The sequence below is a fragment of the Halichoerus grypus genome, chromosome 9 (genome assembly GCF_964656455.1).
Source record: "Halichoerus grypus chromosome 9, mHalGry1.hap1.1, whole genome shotgun sequence".
NCBI lineage: Eukaryota > Metazoa > Chordata > Mammalia > Carnivora > Phocidae > Halichoerus > Halichoerus grypus.
Genome location: NC_135720.1, coordinates 116,186,190 through 116,203,517, shown reverse-complemented (window position 1 = coordinate 116,203,517; position 17,328 = coordinate 116,186,190). Strand labels below are relative to the sequence as shown.

At 43.4% G+C, this 17,328-nt stretch overlaps 1 protein-coding gene across 1 annotated transcript in view; it reads left to right on the top strand.

Moving 5' to 3' along the window:
- The window catches only part of LOC118545741 (butyrophilin subfamily 1 member A1-like), a 58,188-nt gene extending 41,364 nt beyond the window's left edge, over positions 1-16,824 (top strand). Inside the window, 4 exon segments of the mRNA XM_078054364.1 lie at positions 10,967-11,248; positions 12,811-12,837; positions 15,720-15,746; positions 16,154-16,824. Coding sequence (XP_077910490.1) covers positions 10,967-11,248; positions 12,811-12,837; positions 15,720-15,746; positions 16,154-16,824 — 1,007 coding nt within the window.
- The last annotated feature ends 504 nt before the right edge of the window (positions 16,825-17,328 follow it).

Genomic DNA, 17,328 nt, shown 5'->3' with positions numbered 1-17,328 from the left:
TCCTGCTCCTCCGACATCTTGCTCCTCCCAGACCAGAGTTTATTTTCTAAAAGCAATAAAGATGTAAACAGATGGGTTATAGAGGATGTTAGATGGTGGTGAGTAGGCATTGAGAGAAGTGGCTATCTGGGGGTGAGTTCCAAGCAGAATACCCATGTGAAGTAACTGAGGGAGGAGTGTGGCAGGTGTGTTTGGGCACACAGGGAGGCCACATGGTTGGTGAGAGAGGTGAATAGTAGGGTGGTGAGAGGTGAGAATCCTGGAATACACAGGTTTTCCTGGACCAGGTCCACAGAGAAGAGATTGATCAGGAAAAGTTCATGAGTAGCACACACTTGAGCAGGTACTTGGGATCACCAGACTTCCAAAGGGCCTTTCTGGTTTGTGGTCTGGACCATGAGGGGTACAGAGAACATGGTGATTGTGATTATGAACAGTTAACCAAATAGTACTGGGGCTAGAATATGTGTACCCAGGGGGGTGCAGGAGTGGAAATTGGGGAGAAATGGACAGCTGCTTTGTGGAGTAGAGGCAGATGGGAGAGTATAGAAGGCTTTTTGTGCTGTGTAACGGAGTTTGGATGTAGAGGTGAGGAAATTTTAAACAGAATGGTGTCGGGTGGGGGGTTTGCTTTGACAGTGTGAGGGAGGATGGATGGAAGGAGAGGAGACTGAAGGCATGAATGTAGTTACACAGAGGAGGTTTGGCTGTCTGACTTCATGTGGGGGCTGTGAGGTGGGAGACATTTGGCTTCAGAGAGGTTTGGAAACTAGACACAAATGAGTCAGTAGATTTGGGGACAGTGTGAAGGGGGAAGTGGGGACTACGGAGAGTCCTAGGGTTTCTCTTTTGCCATTTGTTTAATTGTAGTAGAAATATTGATAATTATATGTTATTTCCCAGTTGTCATGATGCTGTGTCACACACCATAAGAAATCTCAGTGGCATATAGCCGTTTATTTAATTTGGGCATTAAGGGAATTTAGTTAATCTAGGCTATATTTGGCTACTCTTCTTTTTTTCTTCATTTTTCCAGTTTTATTTTTTTATTTAAATTCAATTAGCTAACATATAGCACATCATTAATTGCAGATGTAGAGTTCAATAATTCATCAATTGCAAATAACACCCAGTGATCATATAGTTGGCTACTCTTTTTTTTTTAAATTAAATTAAATTTTTTTATATTAGTCACCATACATCATTAGTTTTTGATGTAGTGATCCACAATTCATTGTTTTTGTATAACACCCAGTGCTCCATGCAGTACGTGCCCTCCTTAATACCCATCACTGGGCTAACCCATCCCCTCACCCCCCTCCCCTCTAAAACTCTGAGTTTGTTTCTCAGAGTCCATAGTCTCTCATGGTTCATCTCTCCTTCTGGTTCCCCCCCACCTTCATTTTTCCCTCCCTTCTCCTAATGTCCTCCATGCTATTCCTTATGTTATGTTGTTAGTCACGATATACAGTACATCATTAGTTTTTTTTTTTTTTTTTTAATTTTTTTATTGTTATGTTAATCCCCATACATTACATCATTAGTTTTAGATATAGTGTTCCATGATTCATTGTTTATGCATAACACCCAGTGCTCCATGCAGAACGTGCCCTCCTCAATACCCATCACCAGGCTAACCCATCCTCCCAACCCCCTCCCCTCTAGAACCCTCAGTTTGTTTTTCAGAGTCCATTGTCTCTCATGGTTCTTCTCCCCCTCCGATTTCCCCCCCTTCATTCTTCCCCTCCTGCTACATTCTTCTTCTTCTTTTTTTCTTTCTTAACATATATTGCATTATTTGTTTCAGAGGTACAGATCTGAGATTCAACAGTCCTGCACAATTCACAGCGCTTACCAGAACACATACCCTCCCCAGTGTCCATCACCCAGTCACCCCATCCCTCCCACCCCACCCCCCACTCCAGCAACCCTCAGTTTGTTTCCTGAGATTAAGAATTCCTCATATCAGTGAGGTCATATGATACATGTCTTTCTCTGTTTGACTTATTTCGCTCAGCATAATACCCTCCAGTTCCATCCACGTCGTTGCAAATGGCAAGATCTTATTCCTTTTGATGGCTGCATAATATTCCATTGTATATATATACCACATCTTCTTTATCCAGTCATCTGTTGATGGACATCTTGGCTCTTTCCACAGTTTGGCTATTGTGGACATTGCTGCTATAAACATCGGGGTGCACGTAGCCTTTCGGGTCCCTACTTTTGTATCTTTGGGGTAAATACCCAGTAGTGCAATTGCTGGATCATATGGTAGCTCTATTTTCAACTTTTTGAGGAACCTCCATACTGTTTTCCAGAGTGGCTGCACCAGCTTGCATTCCCACCAACAGTGTAGGAGGGTTCCCCTTTCTCCGCATCCCCGCCAACATCTGTCATTTCCTGACTTGTTAATTTTAGCCATTCTGACTGGTGTGAGGTGGTATCTCATTGAGGTTTTGATTTGGATTTCCCTGATGCCGAGCGATATTGAACACTTTTTCATGTGTCTGTTGGCCATTTGGATGTCTTCTTTGGAGAAATGTCTGTTCATGTCTTCTGCCCATTTCTTGATTGGATTATTTGTTCTTTTGGTGTTGAGTTTGATGAGTTCTTTATAGATTTTGGATACTAGCCCTTTATCTGATATGTCATTTGCAAATATCTTCTCCCATTCTGTCAGTTGTCTTTTGGTTTTGTTGACTGTTTCCTTTGCTTTGCAAAAGCTTTTTATCTTGATGAAGTCCCAATAGTTCATTTTTGCCCTTGCTTCCCTTGCCTTTGGCGATGTTTCTAGGAAGAAGTTGCTGCGGCTGAGGTCGAAGAGGTTGCTGCCTGTGTTCTCCTTTAGGATTTTGATGGACTCCTGTCTCACATTGAGGTCTTTCAACCATTTGGAGTCTATTTTTGTGTGTGGTGTAAGGAAATGGTCCAGTTTCATTCTCCTGCATGTGGCTGTCCAATTTTCCCAACACCATTTGTTGAAGAGACTGTCTTTTTTCCATTGGACATTCTTTCCTGCTTTGTCGAAGATTAGTTGACCATAGAGTTGAGGGTCCATTTCTGGGCTCTCTATTCTGTTCCATTGATCTATGTGCCTGTTTTTGTGCCAGTACCATACTGTCTTAATGATGACAGCTTTGTAGTAGAGCTGGAAGTCTGGAATTGTGATGCCGCCAGCTTTGCTTTTCTTTTTCAACATTCCTCTGGCTATGCGGGGTCTTTTCTGGTTCCATACAAATTTTAGGATTATTTGTTCCATTTCTTTGAAGAAAGTGGATGGTATTTTGATGGGGATTGCATTGAATGTGTAGATTGCTCTAGGTAGGATTGACATCTTCACAATATTTGTTCTTCCAATCCATGAGCATGGAACGTTTTTCCATTTCTTTGTGTCTTCCTCAATTTCTTTCATGAGTATTTTATAGTTTTCTGAGTACAGATCCTTTGCCTCTTTGGTTAGATTTATTCCTAGGTATCTTATGGTTTTGGGTGCAATTGTAAATGGGATCGACTCCTTAATTTCTCTTTCTTCTGACTTGTTGTTGGTGTATAGGAATGCCACTGACTTCTGTGCATTGATTTTATATCCTGCCACTTGACTGAATTCCTGTATGAGTTCTAGCAGTTTTGGGGTGGAGTCTTTGGGATTTTCCACATAAAGTATCATATCATCTGCAAAGAGTGAGAGTTTGACTTCTTCTTTGCCAATTTGGATGCCTTTGATTTCTTTTTGTTGTCTGATTGCTGTGGCTAGGACTTCCAATACTATGTTGAATAGCAGTGGTGATAGTGGACATCCCTGCCGCGTTCCTGACCTTAGGGGGAAAGCTCTCAGTTTTTCCCCATTGAGAATGATATTCGCTGTAGGTTTTTCATAGATGGCTTTTATGATATTGAGGTATGTACCCTCTATCCCTATACTCTGAAGAGTTTTGATCAAGAAAGGATGCTGTACTTTGTCAAATGCTTTTTCTGCATCTATTGAGAGGATCATGTGATTCTTGTTTTTTCTTTTGTTAATGTATTGTATCATGTTGATTGATTTGCGGATGTTGAACCAACCTTGCAGCCCAGGGATAAATCCGACTTGGTCGTGGTGAATAATCCTTTTAATGTACTGTTGGATCCTATTGGCTAGTATTTTGGTGAGAATTTTTGCATCCATGTTCATCAGGGATATTGGTCTGTAATTCTCCTTTTTGATGGGGTCTTTGTCTGGTTTTGGGATCAAGGTAATGCTGGCCTCATAAAATGAGTTTGGAAGTTTTCCTTCCATTTCTATTTTTTGGAACAGTTTCAGAAGGATAGGTATTAATTCTTCTTGAAATGTTTGGTAGAATTCCCCTGGGAAGCCATCTGGCCCTGGGCTTTTGTGTTTTGGGAGATTTTTGATGACTGCTTCTATTTCCTTAGTGGTTATAGGTCTGTTCAGGTGTTCTATTTCTTCCTGGTTCAGTTTTGGTAGTTGATACATCTCTAGGAATCATCCATTACTTCCAGGTTATCTAATTTGTTGGCATAGAGTTGCTCATAATATGTTCTTATAATTGTTTGTATTTCCTTGGTGTTGGTTGTGATTTCTCCTCTTTCATTCATGATTTTGTTGATTTGGGTCATTTCTCTTTTCTTTTTGATAAGTCTGGCCAGGGGCTTATCAATCTTGTTAATTCTTTCAAAGAACCAGCTCCTAGTTTCGTTGATCTGTTCTACTGTTCTTTTGGTTTCTATTTCATTGATTTCTGCTCTGATCTTTATTATTTCTCTTCTCCTGCTGGGTTTAGGCTTTATTTGCTGTTGTTTCTCCAGCTCCTTTAGGTGTAGGGTTAGGTTGTGTACTTGAGACCTTTCTTGTTTCTTGAGAAAGGCTTGTATTGCTATATACTTTCCTCTTAGGACTGCCTTTGCTGTATCCCAAAGATTTTGAATAGTTGTGTTTTCATTTTCATTGGTTTCCATGAATTTTTTTAATTCTTCTTTAATTTCCTGGTTGACCCATTCATTCTTCAGTAGGATGCTCTTTAGCCTCCATGTATTTGAGTTCTTTCTGACTTTCCTCTTGTGATTGAGTTCTAGTTTCAAAGCATTGTGGTCTGAAAATAGGCAGGGGATGATCCCAATCTTCTGGTACCGGTTGAGACCTGATTTATGACCTAGGATGTGATCTATTCTGGAGAATGTTCCATGGGCACTAGAGAAGAATGTGTATTCTGTTGCTTTGGGATGGAATGTTCTGAATATGTCTGTGAAGTCCATTTGGTCCAGTGTGTCATTTAAAGTCTTTATTTCCTTGTTGATCTTTTGCTTAGACGATCTGTCCATTTCAGTGAGGGGGGTGTTAAAGTCCCCCACTATTATTGTATTGTTGTCGATGTGTTTCTTTGCTTTTGTTATTAATTGCCTTATATAATTGGCTGCTCCCATGTTAGGGGCATAGATATTTACAATTGTTAGATCTTCTTGTTGGATAGACCCTTTAAGTATGATATAGTGTCCTTCCTCATCTCTTATTACAGTCTTTGGTTTAAAATCTAATTTGTCTGATATAAGGATTGCCACCCCAGCTTTCTTTTGGTGTCCATTGGCATGGTAAATGGTTTTCCACCCCCTCACTTTCAATCTGGGGGTGTCTTTGGGTCTAAAATGAGTCTCTTGCAGACAGCATATGGATGGGTCTTGTTTTTTAATCCAATCTGATAGCCTGTGTCTTTTGATTGGGGCATTTAGCCCATTTACATTCAGGGTAACTATTGAAAGATAGGAGTTCAGTGCCATTGTATTGCCTGTAAAGTGACTGTTACTGTATATTGTTTGTGTTCCTTTCTGGTCTATGTTGCTTTTAGGCTCTCTCTTTGCTTAGAGGACCCCTTTCAATATTTGTTGTAGGGCTGGTTTCGTGTTTGCAAATTCCTTTAGTTTTTGTTTGTCCTGGAAGCTTTTGATCTCTCCTTCAATTTTCAATGACAGCCTAGCTGGATATAGTATTCTTGGCTGCATATTTTTCTCATTTAGTGCTCTGAATATGTCCTGCCAGTCCTTTCTGGCCTGCCAGGTCTCTGTGGATAAGTCTGTTGCCAATCTAATGTTTCTACCATTGTAGGTTACATATCTCTTCTCCCGAGCTGCTTTCAGGATTTTCTCTTTGTCTCTGAGACTCGTAAGTTTTACTATTAGATGTCGGGGTGTTGACCTATTTTTATTGATTTTGAGAGGGGTTCTCTGTGCTTCCTGGATTTTGATGCCTGTTTCCTTCCCCAAATTAGGGAAGTTCTCTGCTATAATTTGCTCCATTATACCTTCTGCACCTCTCTCTCTTTCTTCTTCTTCTGGGATCCCAATTATTCTAATGTTGTTTCGTCTTACGGTATCGTTTATTTCTCGAATTCTGCCCTCGTGATCCAGTAGTTGTTTATCTCTCTTTTTCTCAGCTTCTTTATTTTCCATCATTTGGTCTTCTATCTCACTGATTCTTTCTTCTGCCTCATTTATCCTAGCAGTTAGTGCCCCCATATTTGATTGCACCTCATTAATAGCCTTTTTGATTTCTACTTGGTTCGATTTTAGTTCTTTTACTTCTCCAGAAAGGGTTTCTCTAATAACTTCCATGTTTTTTTCAAGCCCAGCTAGTATCTTTAAAGTGATGATTCTGAACTCTAGATCTGACATTGTACTAATGTCCGTATTGAGTAGGTCCCTGGCAGTCGGTACTACCTCTTGTTCTTTTTGTTGAGGTGATTTTTTCTGTCTTGTCATTTTGTGCAGAGGAGAATAGATTAATGAGAAAACAAAATGCTAGCAGGGTAACAACGTCCCCAGAAAATATACTCTAAACAAATCAGAAAAGACCTGAAGCAGTGGGAAAAGAAAGGGAAAGAGAGAAAAAAGAAAAGGAAAGAAAAAAAGAAAAAAGAAAAAGATAAAGATAAAAACAAACAAAAGCAGAACAAAACAAAACAAAACAAAAACAGAATGTGATCAAATATGATCAGGCTGGATTATAGATCAGTGCCACACACTAGATTTTGGGTGTATTTTGGTCTGTTAAAAGAAAGTCCCTCCCAAAATTTTAAAGAAAGAAAAACTTATATATGTACAAAAATAAGGGTTGATATGATGAAGGGATGGAATATGACTGTAAAGATGGAAATTATAAAAAATTTTAAAAAAGGATTTGATAAGTTGTTTGAAAAAAGAAAGAAGAGGATTAAAAAAAAAAAAAAAGAAAGAAAAAAGGGAGAGAATGTGATCAGGCAGGGGAGTAGAAAAAAACCATACACTAGAGATTTAGAGTATATTTTGATCTGTTAGAAGAAACTATCTCAAGATTTTAAAGAGAGAACAACTTATATATATATGCCAAAAATACGGGTAACTACTATGAAGGGATAGAATATGACTTTAAAAATGAAAAATAAAAATGTTTTTTTTTTAAAAAAGGGATTGATAAGATGTTGGTTGAAAAAGGGAAAAAGAAAAATTCAAAAAAAAAGAAAAAAGGAAAAAAGAAAAAAAGACAGTTAAAAAAAATAATTAACTTTGAAAGACTAAAGAATCATGGTAAAAAAGCCATGAATTCTATGTGCAGTGTTCCCCTAGCGCTGGAGTTCTGCCGTTCTCATTGATCGGTAATCTTGGTCTTGGCTGGCTGTTCTCGCTGATCTTCTGGGGGAGGGGCCTGTTGCCGTGGTTCCCAAATGTCTTTGCCGGAGGCAAAATTGCCCCGCCCTTGCCGGTCCGGGCTAAGTAATCTGCTCGGGTTTGCTCTCCGGAGCTTTTGTTCCCTGCAAGCTTTCCGTACAGCTTTGGAGGCGGAGAGTGAAAATGGCGGCCTCCCAGTCTCCGCCCCGGCGGAGCCGAGAACTCGGGGTCCGCTCCTCAGCGAGCCCCCAGAGAAAAGCAGTCAGTCACTCCCGTCTCCCCGGTCTCCGGCCACACTCCGCGCTCACCCAGCCTGTGACTGCGCCTTTCTATCTGGCACCCGACCCCAGGTGGAGTCTCCAAACCCAGCAGATCCCCGCGGTGCACTCCCGCACCTCTCCTCCCGGGGGAAGAAGGTGAGTCTCCCCGGATCTGCCGCTTGTTGGGTCCCTGCTGGAGGAGCTGTGGCCCGACTGTGCCGCGGATCACGGTTTATAGCAACCCCGAGCTGAGAGCCCGCGCCTGGGCTCCGTCTCTCCAGCCGGCTTCCCCGCTCCGATACCTGGGAGCTCTGCCGCACTCAGGCACCCCCGGTCTTTCTGTGACCCCGAGGGTCCTGAGACCACACTGTCCCGCGAGGGTTCCACCCCCCACTTCGCCACCAGAGTGACGTCCCTCAGCGGAGCAGACTTTTAAAAGTTCCGATTTTGTGCTCCGTGGCTCTATCACTTGCCAGAAGCGGCCGTCGGAGGCCCCTCCCCCGCCGTCTATCCTCCCGAATATCGCCTCGGATTCACTTCTCCGCACGTCCTACCTTCCAAAAAGTGGTCGCTTTTCTGTTCAGAGAGTTGTTGCTCTTCTTTTCTTTGATCTCCTGTTGAGTTTGTAGGTGTTCAGAATGGTTTGATCCCTATCCAGCTGAATTCCTGAGAGGAGACGAAATCCAGGTCTCCTACTCCTCCGCCATCTTGCTCCGCCCATCTACAGTACATCATTAGTTTTGATGTAGTATTTGATGATTCATTATTTGCATATAAAAAACACCCAGTGCTCATCACAACACGTGCTCTCCTTAATACACATCACTGGGCCACCCCATCTTCCCACCCCCTCCCCTCTGAAACCCTCAGATTGTTTCCTGGAGTCCATAGTCTCTCATGATTTGTCTCCACCTCTGATTCCCCCCCTTCAGTTTTCTCTTCCTTCCCCTAATGTCCTCCGTGCTATTCCTTATGTTCCAAATATGAGTGAAACTATATGATAATTGACTTTCTCTGCTTGACTTATTTCACTTAGCATAATCCCCTCCAGTTCCATCCATGTCAATGTAAATGGTGAGTATTCATCCTTTCTGATGGCTGAGTAATATTCCATTGTATATATGCACCACATCTTTATACATTCATCTGTTGAAGGGCATCTTGGCTCCTTCCACAGTTTGGCTATTGTGGACATTGCTGCTATGAACATTGGGATGCACGTGCCCCTTCTTTTCACAACATCTGTATCTTTGGGGTAAATACCCAGTAGTGCAATTGCTGGGTCATAGGGTGGCTCTATTTTTAATGTCTTGAGGAACCTCTATACTGTTTTCCAAAGTGGCTTACCAGCTTGCAATCCCACCAACAGTGTAAGAGGGTTACCCTTTCTCCACATCCTTGCCAACATTTGTTGTTTCTTGCCTTGCTAATTTTTGCTATTCTAACTGGTGTAAGGTGGTATCTCAATGTGGTTTTGATTTGAATTTCCCTGATGGCTAAAGATGTTGAACATTTTTTTCATGTGTCTGTTAGCCATTGGTAACAGTATTTGGCTACTCTTAACTGGACTTGCTCATACATCTTTGGTCATGTTAGGGAAATATAATTAAAAGGAAATCTCTGAGAAATCTTCTTCACAAAAATAGCAGGAAAGAAAACTCTTTTATTATAGAATTAGATTTACCATAATGTGATGTGTATCACAGACAATCTTTGAAGAGATGGAAAGACAAAGAAATCTCACCCTTTTTCATAACCATGCAGACACAACTCATTACACACGTGTTCTCAGGATAGACAGTTATTAGCTCTCAAGTAAGTGGACATGACAGCACTAACTGTCACACACAGATCACCCTAGGTTTACTTGGTAATTGGGTGACAATACATGTTAGCTAATTGGCTTCATCCTGAAAAAAATGCATTTTCAGTCTTCATGACAGGACGTGGTCTTACACGTGGATCCTGGTGCCCACTCAGGTTAGGCTCCTACCCTGGCACAGGAAGGGGGAGAGAGGTGTGCTGTCTTCCTTGGTGTGAGCAGTTCAAAGAGAGGGTTCCCAGGTCCTTGGGAAAGACACTCCTGGATCACAAAGCTGGCTAAGGGCCTATCTGTGTTTTTCAATGGACTTATATACATTTCAAAGAGGGGAGAAAGCACCCACAATCACAAGTTTCCTCAAGTAAATGCTATAAGAAAAGGATGGGAAGGGGCTCTCTTTCCTTATTTTCAACAGGGACAATAAGCCCCTTACTTTTAATATATTTTGTCCTAACAGTGGACCCTGGCTGGGTTTGCTCACAGAGCTGTTCATCTGGCTGTTGGCTGGTCTAGGACAGCTGCAGCTGGAAAGGCTGCGCGAGCCTGAGCATGCCCCTCCCGTGGCAGAGGGCGAGGCAATGGCACAAGCAGTTTCCAACCTCCGCTAGAGTCACATTCCCTGAACTGACAGTGGCTGAGTCAAGTCACGGGATGGAGCCCAGAAGCAGAGTGTGAAGTCACTAAGAATATGTGGCAGAGGGCGAGCTGGATGTAAAAAAGGCCGAAGGATTTGGGAATATTTTCATCATCAGCCTATCACAGATGGGGCCAAACATGAATTAGTTCAGGATTTGAGTTTGAAACATCTGTGAGCAATCCTGGCAGAGCTAACCTGGGGATGTGGATATTAGGGAAGGAGCTCAGGAGGTAGGTAGGGTTGTTGAAGGTGGAAGCGATGCACCAAGTGGTAGTGTGTGTGCAAGCAGATGCCCTGGAGAGTGTGTGAGGTGAGAAGAGCAGAGAAGGATGGATCCTGAGACCAAATTCCTCTTTCTGTCACTCTGGGGGATGGATTTCCCACCCTCATGGTTGGGGAGAAGAGTCCTGCCCTCTGTATCTGCTCAGGTCCCCATGCTCCTTCCTTCTATTTTCTGTGGCAGGACCCCTGTTTTGCTCCCTGCTGGGTTCACTCCTCAATGAGGCCTCCAGAAAGCAATGCTGCCCTTGGAGTTGTGCATGGGAAGGCTCTGCTTGCATCCCTGGGCTCTGGGTGGCCTCCCTGTGCTCTCTAGCTTCTCTCTTGCAGGTGTGGGCTCTGCCCCTCAAGTGCACATCACAGGGCCAGAGGAGGACGGGGTCCGAGTGGTATGTAAGGCATCGGGGTGGTTCCCAAAGCCCCAGGTGCAGTGGAGAGCCCTCAGTGAAGAGAAGTTCCTGATGTTCTCTGAGACCCATGTCCAAAATGCTGAAGGGCTGTTCAGTGTGGAGGCTGCTCTGGTGGTGAAACACAGGTCTTCAAGGAATGTGACCTGCTCCCTCCTCAACCCAATCCTGAGCCAGGAGAAGGCGATGGCCATTTTCATCCCAGGTCAGTGCTGTTTCCCTCTCCCAGTAGGGCCATAGGGAGGGGGTGGGAGTCCCTGGGTGTGCTGGGTGGGCTGTCCTGGGCTGTGACCCTGACTGTGTGTTTGACCGGACACAGAGGACTTCTTTCCCCGGACTTCTCCCTGGATGTCAGCTTTCATGGGGATCCTGACCTTGCTGATGCTCTTACTCCTTGGGACTGCCTACTACACCAAGAGAGAACATACTGCAAAGTGCCAGGAGATGCAGGAATGGGAGAAACTCCACAGGGAAAAGGAAGAGGACCAGTGGGCAAAGGAGGAGGCACTGAAGGCCAGAGGTAAGGCAGGACAGTGGCCAAGGCCTGTGAGTGTGGCAGCTGGTGCAGAGGAAAAGTGGACAGAGGGCCCTTGCCCTGGACTGGGTGGCTGACGAGATCCAGAGAAGACAGCTGGAGCTGTGGAGGCTCAATGGATCTGGAGCTATAACTTCTAGGGTAGTGAGATGAGCATTTGTGGGTTTGTCAGGTGCAATCTTTGCTGTTCTTAGACATGGGAGTCCATGTTTACTTCTCATTCTCTTTCAGATGAACTCCAAGCAGATCTTGGTAAGTTCTGCTTTTCCTCTAGAACTTTCTGTGTCTTCTTTGTAGGAGAGGTTCTGGTTCTTAGCTCACCTGTTTCCTGTGTTGCCTTTCAGACTGGAGGAAATCAGTTTACCTGGCTGGTGAGTGACTGTCCAGATGTCCTTGGGTCTCTTGTTCCACCTAAGTCAAGGTGTCCCCTCTCCTTGTTTCAGGCAGGGACTGAGGACCCTTCCCTGGGGCAGAAGTGGAAGCTGGTGGGAAGCAGAACCCTGTTCCTTGAGCTTTCCTCAATCTGGGCCACTGTTTCCCACCCAGTGCTTGAGAACCTGGGGGTGATGGTGGTCCCTGGAGTCTGTCGTGCATCTTGGGTTTATTCCAGTGCTGACCTACCTGCCATATTGCTAACTTTTTAGCCTTCAGTGCAACTAGTTCTGTCAGCACTTGGAATCCAAAAGCCAGCTGCTCTGAGATTTTAGTAAAGGAACTATATAAATTAATGTGGTCATTAAGGTTAGGAGTGTGACCTCAGCTATATAATACCACCTAGGGAGAGTGTGTTCTCTCCAGTTTCTGGAAGTTGTGATCAAAACTGATGGGTAGAGGTCTGGACAGACTATGTGTGAGAATGTGGTGGAATGAGCTGTCAATGTCCCCAAATAGCGATTGTGTTATCTCAGAAAGATTGGCCACTTTTACCCTAGAGTTCATCTCAAATCCCTGCCTGAAATCATCTCTCCTTTTGAGTTATTTCTCAAATATCTCTATGCTCAAAATCACTGGGTGTAGTAATGATTTTTTTACAATTATGGAATTTTATATATTTAATCCCTATAATCTTTTCATACAATGTATATCAGCACATGGCAGAAGGTCTTCTCTCCAGCCTCTCCCCACTCTGCAGCTAGTGCCACCTATATTCCAGAGGGCAGGCAAAGGTCAGTAGATCAATGCTGAGCAGGCTTGTTCTGACTCAGGTCTCACCAGGGTGTGTTCCCTTTCAGCCTGGAGCAAGGCACAGCTGTATGCAGGTACGTTACTCAGTTTCCTGTTACCTTACCTCCCCTGGCTCAACTCAGCCCCCTTCTATGTCATGGACCCCACACCAGGATGGGGTTGGTGTCCATGCTCCCCTTGCCACTTTTGTCTTCTTCCTCTGAAGACTGCAAGGACTGTCCTTGGGAACACAGATCAGCCTCCATTCTGACCCATCCTCTACTGCAGTCATTGTTAGGGTTAGCAACACTGAAATCTGAACATACTTTGTTCAACTCATAATTTTAATTGGTGCATTGACAACAGAGAAGTCATTTATAGAAGAGTCTGGAACAGTGTAGTGACTGTATAATTCAGAAACTGTTGTTTGTAGAGGTTTCAGAAATCAAGCTTTCCTGCTTAGGACTCAGGTCTTCCTAAGTGGATCTCTGGTTCTGAATCCATTTTACCCTGAAATTCCTACTTTTTGGCTGTGGTTTTGGTTTTCCTGTTTCTTGCAGACCGCTGGCGTATTGGTCTTCATTTTGCTTCCTCATGCTCTGACTCCCTGTCCAAACTGGGTTTCTTCCTTTAAACGTGCTTAGTTGCTGAGGAATTAAATACTTTAGAGCAGGTGTTCTGAATCTGAGATCCAGAGCCACCAGGATATTTATGGATTCCTGGGGGTGGAGTCTGTGAGCCACCTGCAATTATATACAATATCTTTTATATATTTTTGTGTAACAAGAGCAATAACATATATATTATAATCATATATTATTTAATATGTATTGTATATTAAATATTTAACATGATTTATGATATGTATGTATTTTTAAAAACAGCTACTAATAATTTTTCACAACTATTATCCTTCCTTTTAGGAGAACATTGCACTTACCTGATGGGCTTGAACTTGGTCGGGTTTATTAGAGGCAATGCGTGAAGATTGCAAAAGGAGAAACCTAGAGGAGTTAAAATTCTTTACCAGAAAAAGTGAGGTTCAAATCAGGAAAAAAAAAATGTGTTAGGAGAAGAGCAGGGGATAAGAAGGAAAGTAGAGAGCCTGAGATTCCTTTGGAGAGATTTTGGGCAGATAAGAGTGCTAGAAGAGAGACCACAAATCATAGCCGTGGTGGTTTGAGTGGGACATACACAGAGGGTGTGCAAGTTATTTGCATGTATGAAAAGTAATAAACTCCTGACACCTGTTTGAGAGATTTCTGAAAGGACTTATATTTATTTTAAGCAGTTTGGAAGTAATCATGTAACCAAGTTTACCTCTGATAATGAGATCATTTTGATCTTCTAGCAGCATTGGGATGGAAGTGTGGTGTGGGGGATCCTAAAGCAATGAAAAGTTATCCAGGGGATCCTTAGCACTGGGAGGAGTTAAGAGTCTGTACCCTTTGAACCTGTGTAATATGTGATTTTTCTTTTTGGCTGTTTCTTTTTATGATCAGGGATATAGACTGTGAGAGCAGAGAAGGGGAAGCCAGAGGTGAAGGAGGCCAGGGGTCCAGATGTGTGAGGCTCCTTAGAGAGCCTCAGTGATTATTGGGATTTATGTGAAAAATGGTGATGAAATAATCATCTTTAGCATCTCCCCCTTCTCTGCTGCATTGATGTGCATGATTTATTTGTTTATTTATTATTTATTCATTATTTTAAAAAATATTTTATTATGTTAGTCACCATACAGTACATCATTAGTTTTGATGTAATGTTCAATGATTCATTATTTGCGTATAAAACCCAGGGCTCATCACAACACGTGCTCTCCTTAATACCCATCACCAGGCTACCCCATCCCCCCACCCCCTCCCCTCTGAAACCCTCAGATTTTTTCCTGGAGTCCATAGTCTCTCATGGTTCGTCTCCACTTCTGATTCCCCCCCTTCAGTTTTCCCTTCCTTCCCCTGATGTCTTCTGTGCTATTCCTTATGTTCCAAATATGAGTGAAACTATATGATAATTGACTTTCTCTGTTTGACTTATTTCACTTAGCATAATACCCTCCAGTTCCATTCATGTCGATATAAATGGTGGGTATTCATCCTTTCTGGTGGCTGAGTAATATTCCATTGTATATATGGACCACATCTTCTTTATCCATTCATCTGTTGAAGCGTATCTTGGCTCCTTCCACAGTTTGGCTATTTTTTTTTTAATTAAAAAAAAAAAAAGATTTTAGGGTCACCTGGGTGGCTCAGTTGGTTAAGCAGCTGCCTTTGGGTCAGGTCATGATCCCAGGCTCCTGGGATCGAGCCCCACATCGGAGCCTGCTTCTCCTTCTTCTCCTTGCTCTTACTCTCTCTCCCTATCTCTGTCTCTCTCTCAAATAAATAAAATCTTAAGAAAAGATTTTATTTATTTATTTAAGAGCCATTGGAGTGGGTGGAGGGGCAGCAGGAGAGAGAGAATCTCAAGCAGATTCCATGCTGAGTGTGGAGCTTGATGGGGGGCTGGATCCAACCACCCTGAGATCATGACCTGAGCCAAAATCAAGAGCCAGATGCTTAACTGACTGAGCCATCCAGATGCCACTAGAGTGCATGTATTTTAAAGTATGCCTTGTGTACTAGTATTTTGATCTCCCCCATTCTTTTTAAGAAAACCTAGCTTTCATGATGGATATGTGGCTAGGGATTGAGAAAACATAATTTGAAATTGAAATCTGGGCATAGATTCTTCTTTTCAAGTTGTTATCCAGCCTCTCAGTGGTGTGAAGCTTTATGGCTTGGCTTTCATGGGAAGGCTGTAGCATGATGGCTGTGTGTGTGTCTGTGTGTATGTAAGAAATAAATGCATCAGGGCATGTTTCCAAAAGATATTTCCCTGTAACTCTAGCATCACTGTATTTCAGAAGAATAGATATAGACACCAATGTGTTCAGATTTCTCAAAGCTTTAACATGAAACATGTGGTTCTTTTGTAGATTGGCGGAAGGAGAAGTTCCAGCCCTGTGAGTTACTTTGAGTTCTTTCTGGGTCCCCCCATGGCTGCTGACATCTCCTCAGCCTGCTGTGGTGACACAGATGCTGGTCCCACCAATGGTGGTGGGTTCAGATGGGGTGGTGAAAGTCATATAGCTTGGATTGGTGGGTGTGGATGATAGCAGATGTTAAAGAGATACCCTTCAATGTTGGAGTTCAGTCTGCTCTTCAAATGCCTGTGACATATTAAACCCCCAGATCAGTCTTTTGATTACTTCTCCTGATTGGAAAGGTCTATACTTGAGTCACAAGACTCTCATCTCAGGAGGCTTAGCCCTGCCCACATGCATCTAGATGTCTGGGAGAGGGGGTGGTTGATGTGTGCCTTGTTATGTGTCAAGGGGAGACCTCAAATGATTGGCAACTCTCTCTGCAGTGTCTGTTACTCTGGATCCAGAGTCTGCACATCCAAACCTTGCTGTTTCTGATGAAAAGTCTAGTGTGACCTGGAAGAATACAACTAAGGACCCAGGAAAACACTGTAGCATCTTAGGTCGGGAGGGCATCACATCAGGACGCTGTTATTGGGTGGTGGAGATCGGGAATGGAGACAGAAGTGAGTGGTCTCTGGGTGTCTGTAGAGGAGATGTGGAGAGGACATACTGGTACCAAGAGAGCCCAGAAAGGGGGTTCTGGGCTGTGGGGTGATATTTGCAATATTATTGTGCATATTCCAACTTTGTGATTCCGCTATCCCATAGGCAAGTTCCCCACAGGGTTGGGGTTTTCTTGGACCTCAAGGAAGGAGATGTCTCCTTCTACAACATGACTGATGGCTCCCACATGTTCTCCTTCCCTCTAGCTTCCTCCTCTGGGGCTCTGTTTCCATATTTCATGTTGAGGTCAGGAGATGTGTCCTTGACCATCTGCTCTGTGGTGGGTGGGCCTGCAGAGACCCCAGTGCCCCTTAACAATCTTCCTTCTTCTTTGGAGGAGCCTGTGAGCCTCTCAGGGGTGGGGTTCAACTCAGTCTCTGGTGTTGATGGTGCTCTCCCTGGGGCTGAATGTCCATTACTCCCCTGCAGCCCTGAGGCTATGTCCCCATAGAGCCCCAACACTGTCCCAGACTCCTCATGGTGGCTCTTCCTGGAGCTGCAGACTCCCTGGGGCAAAAGCCTCTGGGGTTAGCCCTGGATGACCTGGTGTCTTGCCTTCCTGCTCTGGATACAGACTTCCTGGGGTGTGGTTATGAGAATAGTCAGTTCACGCCTTATGCTCAGGTGAGAAGTTAAAAGTTGACTGTTGTTTGTGCTGGTTTGGAGTAGGCTGAATTTTACTATTGGAAGTCACTTTTGGTAATGAAAATTATTTCATGGAGTCTTTATATTGTTTGGATATGAAAGGAGATGAGGGCTGAATGACTCTGCAGGATTACATGGTGTTTGTTTTATCTAGCTTGAGTTGTGCAGATGAACCCAGAGGCTACAGGTGGGTCATCAGCTCTATTTTGGGAAATCTACACTCTGACCAGAGACATTGGCCATCCAAAAATTTCTGGAGAAATGGATGGCGGATGGACTTTAAGAAGAGATGAGTCTAATATTCTATTGT